At 38.2% G+C, this 20,115-nt stretch overlaps 1 protein-coding gene across 1 annotated transcript in view; it reads left to right on the top strand.

Annotated features, from left to right (window-relative positions):
• LOC115210765 (solute carrier family 45 member 4-like) overlaps positions 1-18,010 on the top strand; it is a 137,826-nt gene extending 119,816 nt beyond the window's left edge. Inside the window, exon 4 of the mRNA XM_036501867.1 lies at positions 17,911-18,010. Coding sequence (XP_036357760.1) covers positions 17,911-17,937 — 27 coding nt within the window. The 3' untranslated portion in view covers positions 17,938-18,010. The remainder of the gene's footprint in view (positions 1-17,910) is intronic.
• Positions 18,011-20,115: the final 2,105 nt, after the last annotated feature.

Genomic DNA, 20,115 nt, shown 5'->3' with positions numbered 1-20,115 from the left:
ATGTCCCCGTTACTTAGCGGTTCGGCAAAAGAGACCGATAGACAAAAGAGTACTGGGCTTACAAAGTAATAAGTCCCGGGGTCGAGTTGCTCGATTACAGGCGGTGCTCCGGCATGGCCGCAGTCAAATGACTGAAACAAGTAAAAGAGAGTAAAAGAGAGTAATCCGACTGCCAACCGTTGCGCTGGCACATAGCAATGTCAATGTCTAAAGCAATTTGCCACAAAAACTTATTTATATAAGATACACGTACATATTGTTCGTTTACTTGCAATGCAATGTGGTGCAGGTGAGTTCAAGTTATATCAATGACCCTGAAACATCCGACATGAACTTATTTGATTCTATTACATCAACTCTTGTAATTCCGAAGACGCTTACGTTGTATTGTCACCAGGTGTCTCATTAGTTGTTGGCCAGTGTTCCTTACTATGATCTACAATAATCGAGTGATTACGGTCGTAGATTTCTGAAATGCTATCATTAACCAGGGTACGTAACTTGTTGCATATGTGTACGAGTTTAAGAAGCTTTATGTGAAATTAAGAAGTTCATTTATTTATTTTTGCTTCGTTTCATCACTATTACCTACGTTTGTGTTCTTTTGGTTTTGTATGTATGTATGTATGTACGTATGTATGTATGTATGTATGTATGTATGTATGTATGTATGTATGTATGTGTATAAATAAATAAATAAATATATATATATATATATATATTCAAAATGTGACCGCGTGTGTACCGTTGGCGATTTTTTCCCTCCGTCTATCCTTCTTTGGATCTTTCCTTTTCCTATGTTTCTGACGAAGAGCTCCGCTCGAAACGTTAAACCCTTCGTCTTCCCTTCCTTCCTGAGCGTCCAATAATACTATATTTGTTCCACGTCCTCGCGCTGTTGTGTTTTCTCTTTGTGTTTTCCTGTTTGGATTAACTATATATATATATATATATATATATATATATATATATATATATATATATATATATATATATATATGTATGTATGTATGTATATATGTATGTATGTATATGCCCCAGTATTTGTTCCCCTTCTAGTATCATACAGCTAAAGTTAGCGTGCGCTACTATTTTTGAAGTAAACATGTTTTGTTCGCGCATTTATGAGAGAATGAATTATGAAAGCAAGTATATATGCAAATGGAAGTAAAGATATATCGAATATGAATGTGTTTCCCGTATTGTAATGGCAACTTGGTAGCTGTTATTGTATACTTTATTTTAAATAAGAGAGTTTTTTTTTTATTTTTAAGAAAAAAAGAAACGACTTAAGATATTCTTCTACAAAAGCTAAAATTTCAAAAAAAAAATGAATTATAGAAAAAATTAATGTGAGTGGCACGAAAAGAGATTAGAAATTCACCAATTTCTTATGATGAACAGTTAATTCAAAAATAAAATTAAAATTAAATCTCTTGTGCAGTTCTATATTTAAGAGATGAGGAAATATGTACATTATTTACATTATTTACATTATTTACATTTGACGAATATATTTATCCTCATCTTGTTGGTTGTTAACACAGCGTTTCGGCTGATATACCCTCCAGTCTTCATCAGGTGACTTGGGGAAATTTCGAATCTGAGTTCTCATTCCCAAGGTATTTTTCGATGTTGTTGTTGTTGTTGTTATTATTATTATTATTATTATTATTATTATTATTATTATTATTCAGGTCACTATCTAGAATCGAACTCGGAATCTTGGAGTTAGTAGCCAGCGCTCTTAACCACTACGCCATATGTCCACGGGCATATGGCGTAATGCTTAAGACCTCGAGCTACTAAACCCAGACAGTGACCTGAATAACAACAACAACATCAACAACAACAACAACAACATCGAAAAATATCTTGGGGAATGAGAACCCAGGTTCGAAATTTCCCCAAGACACCTGATGAAGGCTGGAGGGTATATCAGCCGAAACGTTGAGTTAACAACAAACAAGATGAGGGCAAATATATTCGTCAAATGTAAATAATGTAAATCACTTGTGTTCAAGAACTCAATTTGGTTGACATCTATATAAAAAAAATAACCAGAACTTTTCACAATGTCTCGATTATAATTTTGGTTTTAAAATGCTAGTGCTAATTAATAGTTGTGTTGGTTGCGTTGATTAGATTTGTAATTTGCCAAGCAAAGGTCTTATGTGCTCTGTGATGCTCTGATCTGTTAAGGCTTCTTGTATGTTCCAGATGATTTAGAAAACTATTTACAAAAATATGATGTTGGGTAAGAATGAACATACTATGGACATCTGATCATTAGCAATGTGTTTTTGATGTTAAGCGAAAGTTGAACAAATAAAAATCATTATATCATTGAAACTGTGTTCGTTGTTCCATCATCAGTGAAAATTTTTTATGCTTATTAAGATTATTATTTTCTCTGTGCATGCGTGTGTGTGTGTGTAGATGAGAACCACATATTCGTATGTTAAGTATCGAAGGAATGTCAACATTGGTGACCCCCTTCGGTCAGACACTGACCATGGGTTTGCACCTAGAGAGTTACCCTCTGAGGCACAAGTCTGGGCAAGGTTGTTTTTTATGGAAGACCAGCAGTCGCCCATGCATACCGGCCTCCCCTCTCCACGTCACCGATGTTATCCAAGGGAAAGGCAACGGCCGATACAGCTTGGCACCCGTGATGTCGCAACTCATTTCTACAGCTGAGTGAACTGGAGCAACGTGAAATAAAGGGTCTTGCTGAAGAACACAACACGCAGCCCGGTCCGGGATTCGAGCTCACAACCTCACGATCGTAAGCTCGACGCTCTAACCACTGAGCCACGCGCCTTCACATTATGTCAACATTAAGTTGTTAGAAAAGGAATAAAGGATGTCGAGAAAATAATAGGGCGGGTATTAGCAAATCAAATTCTGCTAAAAAAACGTAGGGATTTGAAAACTAGACGGTTATGGGTTTTGAGGGACATTATGTAATCATTAAAATAGGTTAAGGGTTGTGGGGGACATTATGTAATTAGGGTAAGATATTGAGGAAGCGTTAAGTAAATAGACTGAATTAAAGAGAAAAATAGGGAGAGATAAGGAAAAAAAATATAGAGAGAAATAAATTTTCCGGGGGAAAAATAACGAAATGAAAATTAAATAGACGGATATTAGTTAATTAAATGAAGCTAGATAAAACAATAAGGGATTTGGGATATGGATGGAAGCACTCCGTCGGTTACGACGACGAGAATTCCGGTTGATCCAAATCAACGGAACAGCCTGCTCGTGAAATTAACGTGTAAGTGGCTGAGCACTCCACAGACACGTGTACCCTTAACGTAGTTCTCGGGGATATTCAGCGTGACACAGAGAGTGACAAGGCCGGCCCTTTGAAAATACAGGTACAACAGAAACAGGAAGTAAGAGTGTGGTGAAAGAGTACAGCAGGGATCACCACCATCCCCTGCCGGAGCCTCGTGGAGCTTTAGGTGTTTTCGCTCAATCCTATGACCGCGAGTCCGCTGCCCTAACCACTGGGCCATTGCGCCTCCACGATTTGGGATATAAAATATAAATTATATATGTGGATTATAATATTCTAAAGTAATGACTAAGAACAATTTGACTTTATTGGAAACTTAGATAATTCAAAAGTAGGTATTTAATTATGGTTCACTCATATCTTGTATCTTCACAAGTTAAGATCATATATGTAAAATGAGAGCATATATGTAAAATAAAATTTTAAGATACTAATTATGAAGAAAATTTATCGTTACTTATTCATTTACGAGCCCTTTTCAAACCTAGCCTGGCTCACGAGCCCGGTTTCTATGGCGTATGTGTTCCCCCCAGCTGGACGGGACGCCACCATCGCAACGTTACTCAAGAAACAGGAAGAATGAGTGAGAGAAAGTTGGGGCGAAAGAGTACAACAGGGGTCGCCACCACCCCCTGCCGGAGCCTCGTGGTGCTTTAGGTGTTTTCGTTCAATAAACACACACAACGCCCGGTCTGGGAATCGAAACAGCGATCCTCCGACCGCGAGTCCGCTGCCCTAACCATTGGGCCACTGCGCCTTCACTTACTTATTCTAAAGAAAAAGTTATTATGTAGCATTTCAATGCACCTAACAGATACATTTATTTTTTAAATTATTACATAATATCCCTCAAAACCCATTACCGTCTATTTTTTAAATCCCTAAGTTTTTTTTAGAACGATTTGATTAGCTAATACCTCCCCCTATTATTTTCTCGATGTCCTCTCTTCCTTTTCTGACAACTTAATGTTTATATTACTTCGATACTTAACATACGACTATGTGGTCCTCATCTATCTTATTTAGTACGTTTTTACCACCAATTTGAATTCCTCTGGGAAAAATATGTAACCATTAGCCTTTTGCAATAGGCAGCCCTGAAGATACTTGGCCAAATTAGGTTATTTTTACATCTACAACTCTAAACATGATTCGAATCCTATGGATCCGAAGCACTGTTTACCTAGAGATCAAATTGAAACATGTTTAGGCACATTTTGTGCTTATTTTATGTTCCTTTAAATTTTATTTTTATCAAATTATTTGCTATGTTTTATTGATACAAATAAAATAAGTATCCATAATATTTGTCTCCGTTTCTTATATTAATATATATAGATACATTATATTGTGTGTATGTATATATATATATATATATATATATATATATATATATATATATATATAATATATATACATATATATATATATATATACATATATATATATATATATATACATATATATATATATATATATATACATATTATATATATATATATATAATATATATATATATATATATATATATATAGAGAGAGAGAGAGAGAGAGATATATATATATATATATATATATATATATATATATATATATATATATATACTATATATATATATATATATACTTACATATATAAATATACATACATATATAAGCATTAAAACATGTATGTATGTATGCATGCATGTAAACGCAACTGTGGTTGCAGCAAAATCCATTTTCTGCTTAGTTACGGATCAACGAAAAATCAATTCAATTAAAATGAATATACCTTTAAACAAAAAAGAAATTATCAACAGATAAACGTTAAAGTATGCGGAAAATCTGGAGAACCTCTTGGTAATTAACTGTAAAATCTCCTGAGTCTCTTTAGCCACTCGCAACCTTCGTTTTAAATCACCGATTCTTCATAACTTTAATTTGTTTTGTGCTGGAGATTAAATAAAGATAATTACGGCGCGACCTTCGAATGGAATTTTAAAAAAAACTATTTTAAAATTAATCCTTTGGGTACTATTGAAATATTGCCTCTGTTTCAACTAATGTTAAAAAGAATGACGGATTTTGTAAAATTACTTTATCATAATTAATGTTGGAAGCACACCGTCGGTTACGACGATGAGGGTTCCGGTTGATCCGACCAACGGAACAGCCTGCTCGTGAAATTAACGTGTAAGTGGCTGAGCACTCCACAGACACGTGCACCCTTAACGTAGTTCTCGAGGATATTCAGCGTGACACAGAGAGTGACAAGGCCGGCCCTTTGAAATACAGGTACAACAGAAACAGGAAGAAAGAGTGAGAGAAAGTTGTGGTGAAAGAGTACAGCAGGGATCATCACCAACCCCTGCCGGAGCCTCGTGGAGCTTTAGGTGTTTTCGCTCAATAAACACTCACAACGCCCGGTCTGGGAATCGAAACCGCGAGTCCGCTGCCCTAACCACTGGGCCATTGCGCCTCCCATTATTAATGTAGCGTCTGCAACATGAAATTTTGATGAACGCTTTCATTTAAATCCCTTTAAAACTAGAAGTTTGTACCAAGAGTGGTCTTGAGCGGGTAAGTATCGAAAACAGAGACAGAAAACAATTTTTTTTTTTTACTTGCTTGGTCTGGAGAAAGAGATAGTGGCCATGACGTTTTTAGGGTCTCCTAGACCTGTGAGATTGATATCATTAGTGTTTCTGATGAACCTTTGTAGGTCACCATCTGCGAAAAAAAAATGAGCAGGGAGAGAATTTTAGAAGGCCAAAGTCTGGAGAAGGACTGGACATTGCAATTAGAACTTCGGGATATAAAAGGGATGAAGAAGCAGAATGATGTGTTAGACCGGAGTACCTGAGTGGAGGTGAGCTAAGCGCAGCCAATTCCAAGGAGCATACTGCTACTATGGCCGTTATAGTAGCGATAAAAAAAGAAACAGAGAGAGTTCTTCAGTTTCAGTCTACCAAATCCACTCACAAAGCTTTCGTCGGCCCCAGGTTATGGCAGATGACACTTGCCTAAGGTGCCACACTGTGGCACTGAACCCGAACCTTGGGCGTGTGTGTGTGTTTGTAAGTCGCCTAAGAGTCCATAAATCAGTAAAAAATACACTCGTACATCTGTCAATAGAGTAAATATATTAATTGAAGTCGGCCACAATGGACATATTATACTGAACACTACGATGTATATCTCTCTATATATAAAACTGAGAATGTGTGTCTGTCTGTGTGTTTCCCTAAAACCTGAGAACTACACAACCAATTTCATTCAAATTTTACACATGCCTTACTTAGGGTCGGCAAAAAAACAATTTAACTTTTTGCCTCGGGCGAGCCCACAGCAATATCATATCTTCTCCACTACGATTCCCTAAAACTTGAGAACTACATAACCAATTTCATTCAAATTTTTCACATGCCTTACTTAGGGTCCATGTGGTTTCATGGGCAAAAAAATGTTCAACTTCTTGCCTAGAGCGAGCCCATAGCAATATAATATCTTCTCCACTATTTCAGTATTACGTGTTAAAAGTGTAACAAAAACATTTCTCTATTTTATGTCAGATGCTTTCACTTTAACAATAAAAATAATAATAACAATTGAATTATATGTAGTAAGTAATAATTAAAATCAGACTAAAGTATAATATAATCGTAATATAACAAAAGTAAAAATAGCAATTGGTATAAAATTGCATCAATGATTTGAACTTGAATAAGTGGTTTCACATGAATGGGAATAAATTAAAAATAAAATTAGTGTGCAGAAATAGAATAGTCCAGATGGATAATAAAAAATTAAATTAAAGAAAAGACTATTGTCTATAAAGTATACAATGTAGAGAAAAAAGATTTGAACACCTGGAGGAAAGCACCTTCGAAAAGTGTCTTGGTGCGACTATGAAAGATATCTAACCAGAGGCGGTAAATTCGCCACAATAGAAGCAAGGTTCGACTCAACGGAGCGTGCAAGGGAGTACTCGACTCGAACTTGCAAAGTGTAAATATTTTATTTTTACCTTTATATCTGGGACGTAGGACGTCCCGGATAAAAATAAAAAATGCCCCCCACCAGAAGTAGAGGTTGGCTGGATTGTAGCCACACTTCTATACAAGAGGGAGGACAAGATACAATTGATCGAAATTACAAGAGACGGGCTAACAATTCCAGTCTGTTATATATTTTGAGTATTGTTATCACTAGCGATATCAAGATATAACTTTGTATTTTGTATTTTATGTGTAGATGTATATATATAGATGTACATGTAATATGTACACATATATATACACATATATACATGCACTAGCACTATGACCCGGCTACGACGGGTCATAATGCTAGTATATATATATATATATATATATATATATATATATATATATATATATATATATACACACACATATATACGTATGTATGTATGTATATATATATATATACTAAGATCTGCACGGTTCCTGTCTACAAAATTTCCCTCTCAATGCAAAGGCTGACCCTAAACTTCAATTGCTCATATATCATATATTTGTTTGAGCAAGTCGTTCTTGATTATACGTCGGTTTTCAAAAATAATATATGGAAAAATAAAAATTAAGTTAAATCATTTTACTCGACTTTGCGTCTATCCGCCACACATTTGGAATCATAAAATCACTAGAAAACCGTTAAAAGTATATAAAGCATGTTACTATACAATAAATAAGAATAAAAGCATATAAAATAATATTAAAATTCGTACAGTAAATGTTAAGATACACACCATAAAGTAGTGTAGTTTAGTGAACGAAATCATGAAATCACGAAATAAACCAAAATGTATGTACGTATTGGTAAATTTAAAATAATTTAGTTTTTTTTCTTTTTTATTATTGCGAAATAATACTAATAATTACTGGACTCATTTATTAGGCTTAAAAAAGGCTTTATTTTTACCATGTCTTATTGCAAACCGCATTCATAAATAAAGCGTCCACGATGTATGGTAATCACCACCAAATTGTATTCGTAAATTTAGATTACATTTTTTTTACTGTACTGTACCAAAAAATAAAAATTATTTTTTGCAAGCTTAAAATAGGTTTTTATTAACCATGTATTATTGAAAATGCATTCATAAATAAAGTACAGAACTGGGAATGGTTATTTTCGGTTTAGCCTAGAGGCAAGTAAATTTGGCCTCGCCTAGACTAGGGACAGGTTAATTCGACTTAAGTCGTGTCTCCTGGAACCAATTAACAACGTAGAGTGAGGTGTGCCTATATGTGTGTACGTGAGTGCGTGCATATTGTGTGTGTGTTTATGTGTTTGTGTGCGTGCGTGCGTGTGCGTGTGTGGTGTGTGTGTGTGTGTGCGTGCGTGTGTGTGTGTGTGTGGATGGGGAGCACTTTTCTAAGGCATGCCGCATTAAAAACGTAAGCAACTTATTCTGAAAACTTTTCGATAAATCTATTCAAACTTATAGATTTTAGTTATCCATACAATTACACTATACAACTATAGAAGTACCCGTCCTTATGTATTCTATTGATGTAAATACAGTAGTATTGGTCGATGGTCACGTTCCATTTGTTGCCACCCTACCTATTCAAAACAGTATCCATTTCATATCTCATCACATGTTTTCTATGTTGCGCGTCAACAACTGTACGCAGTGTTTTAATGTAACTAGCTTTTTGTTTTGTACCTAGCCTATCCTGATCGGGAAAACTTATGGGCGAAGCATTCTATCATTCTATATAGTTTGTTTCGTGGAGGCGAAATGGCCCAGTGGTTAGGGCAGTGGACTCGCGGTCATAGGATCGCGGTTTCGATTCCCAGACCGGGCGTTGTGAGTGTTTATTGAGCGAAAACACCTAAAAGCTCCACGAGGCTCCGGCAGGGGATGGTGGTGATCCCTGCTGTACTCTTTCACCACAACTTTCTCTCACTCTTACTTCCTGTTTCTGTTGTACCTGTATTTCAAAGGGCCGGCCTTGTCACTCTCTGTGTCACGCTGAATATCCCCGAGAACTACGTTAAGGGTACACGTGTCTGTGGAGTGCTCAGCCACTTACACGTTAATTTCACGAGCAGGCTGTTCCGTTGATTCGGATCAACCGGAACCCTCGTCGTCGTAACCGACGGAGTGCTTCCACCATAGTTTGTTTCAGACTACGTTATTTGATACGCCCTGTTTAAAACAAAAGCAACAAAAAACGGTAGAGTTTGTTTGAGAAAAATGACTATTATTTCCAACAAAGCAAATGACAAATAATAGATATTTTGTTGGCGAGTATTTTGTTCTGGTGTTAATTCTCAGAGCTTTTCTGAGCAGACTGCTGTGATTTCGGCTGGTGTTCCATTTATTCTTGTGTAAACTGTCATGTAGAAAGATTTGTAATAAATTTCAGCCAATACTCTTTTACTCTTTTACTTGTTTCAGTCATTTGACTGCGGCCATGCTGGAGCACCGCCTTTAGTCGAGCAAATCGACCCCGGGACTTATTCTTTGTAAGCCCAGTACTTATTCTATCGGTCGCTTTTGCCGAACCGCTAGGTGACGGGGACGTAAACACACCAGCATCGGTTGTCAAGCAATGCTAGAGGGACAAACACAGACACACAAACACATACACACACATACATATATGTAAACATATATACGACAGGCTTCTTTCAGTTTCCGCCTACCAAATCCACTCGCAAGGCATTGGTCGGCCCGGGGCTATAGCAGAAGACACTTGCCCAAGATGCCACGCAGTGGGACTGAACCCGGAACCATATGGTTGGTTAGCAAGCTACTTACCACACAGCCACTCCTGCGCCTATGTTAGCATATTTAATATTTAATTAGCATATTTAATATTTAATACGGCGATCACTGAAAAACTAGTAAGAAATATAGTGAGAAAACGACACTAGCTTAAATTAGTCGTTGACTAATATTATTTTATTTCTGAAAGTATAGAACAAATACGGTCTAATTTTCATCATAATAAACCTTGTTAATCAGAAAACGTAGTTTTAGATTTAAGCTAGTGATAAACATATTTAATACGGTGGTCATTAGAAAGCTATCAATCAATTACTCATATTTTAATTATTTCTGAAAATATGGAAGAAATACAGTCTCGTTTCTATCTTAATAAATTTCGCCCTACTTACCAAAGATGTGTTGAGTGTTAAAGTACAGTATTGCACTTGTGTGGAGGCGAAATGGCCCAGTGGTTAGGGCAGCGGACTCGCGGTCATAGGATCGCGGTTTCGATTCCCAGACCGGGCGTTGTGAGTGTTTATTGAGCGAAAACACCTAAAAAGCTCCACGAGGCTCCGGCAGGGGATGGTGGTGATCCCTGCTGTACTCTTTCACCACAACTTTCTCTTACTTCCTGTTTCTGTTGTACCTGTATTTTCAAAGGGCCGGCCTTGTCACTCTCTGTGTCACGCTGAATATCCCCGAGAACTACGTTAAGGGTACACGTGTCTGTGGAGTGCTCAGCCACCTACACGTTAATTTCACGAGCAGGCTGTTCCGTTGATTCGGACCAACCGGAACCCTTGTCGTCGTAACCGACGGAGTGCTTCCATTCCAGTATTGCACTTGAGTAAATATGAAAACTAATGTTCTAAAGAAGAAATTGCTGGGAAAATTTATTCTGAAAAATATTGGGAGTTATTATTCCTGTTTCAGCATACAAGTTCAGTTGTCTCATGACGAGACCTTTGTCATGGATGGAGTCAAGACTACCCACGGATGTGGAAGCACTCCGTCGGTTACGACGATGAGGGTTCCGGTTGATCCGAATCAACGGAACAGCCTGCTCGTGAAATTAACGTGTAAGTGGCTGAGCACTCCACAGACACGTGTACCCTTAACGTAGTTCTCGGGGATATTCAGCGTGACACAGAGAGTGACAAGGCCGGCCCCTTGAAATACAGGTACAACAGAAACAGGAAGTAAGAGTGAGAGAAAGTTGTGGTGAAAGAGTACAGCAGGGATCACCACCATCCCCTGCCGGAGCCTCGTGGAGCTTTAGGTGTTTTCGCTCAATAAACACACACAACGCCCGGTCTGGGAATCGAAACCGCGATCCTATGACCGCGAGTCCGCTGCCCTAACCACTGGGCCATTGCGCCTCCTGCGGATGTAGTCACCACATCACAAGCAGAAAAGGTATTAGGGTGCCTCCCTAAAGGATGCCTGCTGGTATTGTAAATTCAAGGGGACTGTTCGTGCTTTGCACGAAGCTTGATGGGTTTTCATACAAAATGGTGTTGGCTTTGATAATCTCGTAGTTCAACAGAATATATAACATGGCTCTTCTGCATTAAATGCCTTGGAGAAATCCAAAAATACAATTAATATCTTTTGCTTGGAGATGCTGAGTTCGTCGCTCTTCTAGGATTCTTCTAAGGGAAAGTATATCTATGTAGCGTTGCCCTGCCTTTAAGCAAACCATCTTGGTTCTGTCTTAGGATGGGATCAACAAGAGGGAAAATTCTATTAAAGAGCATAAGGTAGTAGATTTTTTAAAGTTAGAGATGTGTCTATAATTCCTCACTTGTTCTGAGGCAGATGAAGATCACCTTTCTTTGGAAGTCGATTAATTGCAGACTTCGAGCGGGTTGCTGGCTTGTTTCCTTTACAGGTTTCGATACAGAAGTTCAATAGATGCTTGTGGAAGAGTGAGATCTTCTAGGTGATATCTAGAATGCTATATGCGCTTAGTGCCTTTTTAACCATTTTCGGCATTTAAACCACTTCTTCAGTAAATGGGCCAGTCTGGCTCAGCAGGTTATGTGTTACTTTGTGTTTGAAGGAAGGATCAAGTTTGGTGTCGTAAGGCTGTTTTACCAAGAATCAATCTAAAGTGCTAAAATCAGGCCTCTAGATGCCGATCAGTGGAAGCTCTCTAGTTGGTAAATTCTTTCAGAATTGTCCAAGCAGCAGCATACTCGTTTTCTTTAGGGATATTGTTAAGTTCTTCAGTTTTGAAGTTGATACATGCTCCCAAGAACCTTATTATACGCTTCGATTGCGATTTTAGATGAATCGAAGTTTCTTTCAATACTCCTAACGGACCTCGATTGACCTAGATTCCATTGCTATATCTCTGTTGACAGTAGTTAGAGTCCAAAATAAAACAGCACTTCTATTCTTATCCCCAAGCCCCTCACAAAGAGTTATGGTCCTGTTGTGTACTACAACTATAAACTCCTTTCACATGTTAGCACTTCTTGCAACTTTTCCAGTGAGTTTGTTTCAAAGGATCTCTAGCTGGCCCTTTGCTCTTGTGGTAACTTATTTGGTATTTGAATTCTGTTATCAGATTTAATACATTCAAAAGGGTTGTACGTAAGTGAATTTTTTATGCTATTAATCCACTTGTTTCTAGTTGACGATGTGCCAACAGTCTGTATGTATGGTTCGGTATCCTTGTATGTACTCACCATTATCTCAATAAACTTGAAAATGAAGAGTGGATTCCTAGGCCCTAAGTGAGTGTTAAAATTCCCAACAAATTAAGAGCAAGTTGTGTTGTTAATAGATTTGTTCCATATGTACTTCTGGGAGTTCATTCTGTGGGTGAGGGCTGAATCAGTAAAAAACAGCAGTTGTCTGATTTCCCAACAAGTTAACTCTCTTGACATGCTCAGTTCATTTCACTATAATAATGCGGACACTAGGAGCTTTTGGAAAAAGTAGGACACTTATTTCTCCGGTTACAGCATTCTACTCATTCTTCTATGCTGATGAATATAGAGTGTATCCCTCAAATGCTTCTTGCATAAGTGGCTCGTCATGTACAATTCGATATTCCTGTTGGCAAATGATTTCAATGCTATATGTATATACGTCATATCAGGGCGGCGAGCTGGCAGAAACGTTAGCACGCCGGGCGAAATGCTTAGCCGTATTTCGTCTGCCGTTAAGTGTTCTGGGTTCAAAATCCGCCGAGGTCGACTTTGCCTTTCATCCTTTCGGGGTCGATAAATTAAGTACCAGTTACGCACTGGGGTCGATGTAATCGACTTAATCCCTTTGTCTGTCCTTGTTCGTCCCTTCTATGTTTAGCCCATTGTGGGCAGTAAAGAAATATATATGTATATACGTCATATCCAGTTTTCTCCAGTTTGGAATAGTAGTCAGTAGCGTTAAATGCGCTGACAATAAAGGGTACTTTACGTTGTACCAATGTAACTGCAACATTTTCATCTACATCAGAGTTGGTCCGTCAGTGAGGATTTAAAACATTCCATCATTCTTATCTGGAGCTAACGTTGACTCAAAAGATCAGGATGTCGGATCAGGGATTCTAACCCTGGATTTGTTGCTTTGGATTTACGTCTTCACTGTGTCGATAGTCTATCAAGGGCACAATTTTCAGCAACCCTTTTCCCAAAGGGCTGCTCCCTGAGCCTTTGATGTCCATAATTCAGTCTGCAAGGCAGTAGATCCTTTTCAGTCTAGATATTGTTCCACATCCTTTGAACGTCCAAGGTCCTCCTACAAGGATGTAATCCCTATTTGACTAGCTAATTACTGGTTATTCTAAAATCCAGGACCCTATATACAAAGTCATTTAGTAATGCAATTTACTCTGTAACCATTGAAGCTGTTACTGTTCGGGGTCAGAACATACGAGGGGCGTTCAATAAGTAATGCCCCTGACCCACTTACCATAGCAGTAGAGCAACGAAACTTGGCGCAGTTATTAGTCTTTTTCTACATAGGAACCACCCAGAGTTACGCCTTTCTCCCATCGTTTGATGCAGCTCTGGAGACCGTTTTTGTAGGAGACCCCAGCTTGGTCCTCGAACCACGACGTGACTTCAGAAATCAAGGCTGCATCATCTGAGAAACGCTTTCCTTTCAAAAACAACTTCATGGCTGGGAAGAGATGAAAATCAGAGGGTGCAAGGTCGGGAGAGTAGGGGGAGGAGGAGGAGTTCATAGCCGCACGCCTGTGCTTCTGATCTGGCGACATGCGAGTTGTTGACCGGAGCGTTGTCCTGCAGGAGGAGGATGCCTTTGCTGATCTTGCTCCGCCTCTTGATTTTGATAACTTCTCTTAATTTCCTCAAAAGTGAAGCATAATAGGCTCCTGTAATTGTGGTACCCTTTGCCAGGAAATCTGTCATCATTACTCCGTCCTGGTCCCAGAAGATTGTGAGCATGATCTTGCCAGTGGAGGGCTGCACACTTGCCTTCTTTGAAGGAGGTGAGTCACGGTGCTTCCACTGCATTGACTGGGCTTTGGTCTCTGGATCATAGTGATGGACCCAGGTTTCATCCTGTGTAATCAGTCTTTTGAAAAAGTTTGACTCATCTTCTTGGCACATCTCCAAATTCATCCTCGAGCACTCGACGCGTTCTTGCTTCTGGAAAGGTGTGAGCAACCTGGGAATCCATCTGGCAGACACCTTTTGCATATGCAAATAGTCATGAATGATAGTTTCCACAGACCCGGTACTAATCTTGACCTCATGGACTATTTGGCGAATAGTTATGCGTCGATCTTCCAAAATGGCAGCCTCAACTTGACGGATAGATACCTCATCAATGGCAGAAGTGGGGTGACCAGATCTGGGAGCTGTTTCCACAGAGTTCCGACCATGTTTGAATTCACGATGCCAGCATTTTACAAGGTCATATGATGGGACATCATCACCATAAGTTACTTTCATTTCAGCAAAAGTCTCCCGTGGTGTGTGTCCTTTCAAATACAAAAACCGGATCACTGTTCGACACTCAACAGGCTCCATTTCACACTTGACTCAGTTCAAACACCTGTAAATCAGAAACCACAATTAGCTCAGAGCTGTAATTTTCCACTTAATCTATAGAGATATCAATAATTGCACATGCAAAATTTCAGCTCGATCAAACAACTGCAAGTGGGCCAGAGGCATTACTTATTGAACGCCCCTCGTACTTATCTGGGATTAATGTCAGTTAAGAGATTAAGAGATAACTTCATTTTTCTCAGTATCTTGGATTTCCCAGCGCTAGAACCTGTCATAGGATGCTGTTTAAAGCCAAGTCCAGAACTATATTGATTGTCTTGCCCTCACAGCTCATCAATTGCATGATGTGCAACACTTGCTAATATCCCCTGTCGATGTTACAGTCAAGAATGGTCTGTTCCCAATACAAAAATGTTGAATGTGTAGTGACGTCATGTTCCAGTGTGCGCACACGCAACGTCATTCTTCAGTGTGCGTGTGCGGAACGTCACCTTTGTAGTGACGTCATGTTCCAGTGTGCGCACACGCAACGTAATTCTTCAGTGTGCGTGTGCGGAACGTCCTTCTTCAGTGTGCGTGTGCGGGGTTAGAACCTTCTAGAACCTTCTGGAAAGGCATAAGGAAGTTCCATCATGCACATTCGCTAGAGACTGAAGAATAAATTCCATAGCGTTCCTTAATAGCGTTCGGGGATTTGAGACACGGCGATAGAAGAGAAAGGACGTATATTTTGAATCCTGTGATCAGCCTATTCTCCTGTCCCAGACGCTTAGGATTTAACCTGTTCTACTGCTGCTGAATTGTTGTAAAGCTTACAAACGTTTGAATTCAGCCTTGCTGCGTTGAACTAGGTGGATATCAGCATACCATCGTGTTTCATTGTCGAAATAGAAAATAAAGAATTATATATATTTCTAAACTTGCTTTTCGTTCCTGACTAGTAGTTTCTAGAAACAAAAAGAAAGGAAATTGTGTTGCACCCAAGTTGCACCCCAAAAGTGTAAAGAAGCAACCAGTTCCCATTACAAATGCATTACTATCAATAAAAGTCAACGCTCATTTTTCAAGTTCCAAAAACTTCTGGCACCATAGTTTTTATAATGGCTTTGCTTGTAGGTATGCTAATATCCAGTCAAAATAGAATTAAATAATTACTGTTGCACGAAGCAGCTGTGGATAAAATATATTCGTGTCAAGTCATGTGTAATAGCAGAAAATGTGGAGAAAGTGTTGATGTTGCAAGACTAACAGCATTAACTAAAATAACATTAATATGACTCATGCAAGATTTTTGAATATGTTAAAATCGTTATTTGAAGAAGCGTGTAAGGAATTTCGTATCATTAAAATAATTACGGCGAGAAAACTAAAGTTACGGCAGTTTGAAAACTTCTAAAATTTACAATGCAAAAGTATTTAGTGAGGTAATAATGCTAACTTTGCAGTGGTAGAAGATAATCCGAATTTAAACGATTATTAGACAAAAGTAGTTATCACTTTAACTTATAATTTAATTTGATAATTTAATTTCATATCATTGTTCAGCTCTCTCGAGGTTTGCTTTACCGCACAACAGCCAGTGGACATATTTGACCACATTGTTGTGTCTCCTTTTATATTCGTGTTGTGCGATCTTACAGCACTCGCTAACAATACGGTTTCTACTTTCTCCCTTCTCAGAACACATCCTACACTGTGGCGAGTCACTGCTTTACTCCCCTTGACATTTCGTCTGTCTTTATGTTCTGAGTTCAAATTCCACCGCTGTTGATTTTGCCTTCGCTCGTGTCACTAACATTTCTTAATCATTTATTTGTTTTCAACCTTTCTTCCACGAAAAGTTAGCTTAAATTGTGAAGTGGAACGTATATGGTGTGAAAGTAGAGGTTTGCTTTTGGTTTCATGATTAAAAATTATTGGTTGATATTGTTGCGGAGTAACAATGCATCTGGAACATTTAAACTTTAACCAATGTTTATGAACTATTCAAAGATATCCAGTGTAATTAACAGTATCGTGCACACTCGACATTTTGTGCTTTGGCAATTTAACAAAAATACTTTTTATATGTTCCTCGCATGAGTAAGTATTTCGTAATTGTGCGATGTACATGAGGAACCCAACACATCTATATGTGCGATGTACATTGGAACCCAACCTAGGCCCCCATATCTACGGCGTACACCGCTGGAATAAGGAGTTGTTGGAGCTCGCACGGTCGTTAGCCTCAAATTGCCAGGCCTGGTCAGCGTTTGTGAGAGATGCAGCATTGAAGATGAATGAAGCCAGCTCAACCCACCCCGGGTGAATGCTGTCTCAAGACAAGAAGTATTTCGTAATTGACAAGTATTGTGGGGTTGATTAAGTCTACGTTGGCAAATTGCTAGAGAGCCTTGGTGATCCTCAGCTGTCGCAGGAATTGAAGGAACCGGTTATGCAATTTCAGCAGGATAAGACTGAGTATAGGTAAGTTTCAGTTACGAATTTCTTGTGCACAGCATTCAGCGCAAAACCATTTAACTTAATCATCCAAATATTTGCACTTGATCAAATTGAGTTATTTCCCTTGGCCCATTTTACTTTTAGTTATGCAAATTATATTAGTCAAAAATTATTCGTAACTGAATTTTCTCAATATAAAATCTATCAAAGTATCACCATGCTTCTATACTCTGTACTTTACCGACGAAGTCAGCTATATTGAAATATGCTTAACCCTTGTCTGCATGCAAAAAGCAAACCCTTAGGTTATAAACTAACTTTAGAATATGATTTACAATTTTTTCTAATAAACGTTTTTTGTTAGGATTTAGTTTTTCTGTTTTTCTTCATAAATAAAAGAAAGAAATTTAATTAATTCAACATTTTTTTTTTCTTTTCGTACAGCATTCAGCATATTCCTCTTTAAACTGATTAAAGTAAATGTTGGGAAAATAATCAGTTATTTTTGGAGAGATTTCGAAAGCATGAAAACATTTCTTGGCAAACTGAAACCACTCAAAGTCCTTCATAGAAGGTTTCGTTGAATCAGAAACAACTGAACAATGCATTTAATAAAAACTGATTCTTAATAAAAAGTGCTTTGTTTGATTCTTTTTTATTTTTAATTCTTTGCTAATTATCACTATCTAATTGCATATCATTATCAATGTTGTTGTTGTTGTATCAGTAGTAGTAGTAGTAGTAGTAGTAGTTTTAGGAAGCACTCCGTCGGTTACGACGACGAGGGTTCCGGTTGATCCGAATCAACAGAACAGCCCTGCTCGTGAAATTAACGTGTAAGTGGCTGAGCACTCCACAGACACGTGTACCCTTAACGTAGTTCTCGGGGACATTCAGCGTGACACAGAGAGTGACAAGGCCGGCCCCTTTGAAATACAGGTACAACAGAAACAGGAAGTAAGAGTGAGAGAAAGTCGTGGTGAAAGAGTACAGCAGGGATCACCACCATCCCCTGCTGAGCCTCGTGGAGCTTTTTTAGGTGTTTTCGCTCAATAAACACTCACAACGCCCGGTCTGGGAATCGAAACCGCAATCCTATGACCGCGAGTCCGCTGCCCTAACCACTGGGACATTGCGCCTCCACAGTAGTAGTAGTAGTAGTAGTAGTAGTAGTAGTAGTAGTATAGTAGTAGTAGTAGTAGTAGTAGTAGTAGTAGTAGTAGTAGCAGTAGCATGCTTGCATACTTCCAGGTCAGTTCTGACTGAGCAAACCTAAAATCAGAGCTGTTTCCAGCTAGGATAATTCCGTCGTTCCTTCAGCGTTACTCATCAAGGAATACTTTATCCAATGTGTCTTTCCTTTTTGAAGACGGTAGACTATGAGTTGAGGAAAATTCGACTGACAACACTAACAAGTCGAGCGATCGCGTAGAGGCTAGACCTACCTGTATATGTAATATGAGTGTGTATGTATGTATGTATGTATGTATGTATGTATGTATGTATGTATCTGTGTATGTATGTGGTTGTGTGGTAAGTAGCTTGCTAACCAACCACATGGTTTCGGGTTCAGTCCCACTGTGTGGCATCTTGGGCAAGTGTCTTCTGCTATAGCCCCGGGCCGACCAATGCCTTGTGAGTGGATTTGGTAGACGGAAACTGAAAGAAGCCTGTCGTATATATGTATATATATATATATATATATATATATATATATATATATATATATATATATGTATGTGTGTGTTTGTGTGTCTGTGTTTGTCCCCCTAGCATTGCTTGACAACCGATGCTGGTGTGTTTACGTCCCCGTCACCTAGCGGTTCGGCAAAAGAGACCGATAGAATAAGTACTGGGCTTACAAAGAATAAGTCCCGGGGTCGATTTGCTCGACTGAAGGCGGTGCTCCAGCATGGCCGCAGTCAAATGACTGAAACAAGTAAAAGAGTAAAAGAGTAAAGAGTATATATACATATATATACATATATGTATATATATATATATATATATAGAACGGTATAAATCGGATTACTATCAGGATTGTAAACATTTAATTACATTGTAAGTATTCCATTATTTTGATAACAATGCATATCTCTAAAATTCAGTTTTACATTTCTCGACTGTACATTTACTAAAGACGTATGTATTCGTGGCGGGTGCGCGTGCGCGCAAGCACACACACGCACAGGCACATGTATGTATGTATGTTGTATGTATGTATGTATGTATGTATGTATGTATGTATGTATGTATGTATGTATGTATGTATGTATATATGCAGGGAATCGGAGAGAATCGGAGAGAAGGAGAGAAAGAAATATTCATGCGCTATTTTCAATACACCTATTCATGCATCAACTCACGCACGTTCTTGAATTTATGAAATTTAATAGTGTTAAATATTGATTTAGTTAAACAACAATCATTAAAAGCAAAACCTAGAGGGATTAAAAGCGAAATCGATGAATGAATGTATAAATATTTCTAAGGCATTTAGTCAAATACGTTTTAGTTTCAGCTCATTCATTAATCTATATACACGTTAGATACATGTATTTTCTTTTTTTCTTTTCTTAGACACAATGCTGTTTTGTTGATAGAAAAGCATAGAATCGAATGAATAGGAACCAGTGTATTGTTAGTGTA

This window comes from Octopus sinensis, linkage group LG4 (assembly GCF_006345805.1).
Source record: "Octopus sinensis linkage group LG4, ASM634580v1, whole genome shotgun sequence".
In the NCBI taxonomy this organism is placed as follows: domain Eukaryota; kingdom Metazoa; phylum Mollusca; class Cephalopoda; order Octopoda; family Octopodidae; genus Octopus; species Octopus sinensis.
This window is presented reverse-complemented; position numbering and strand designations above follow the sequence as displayed.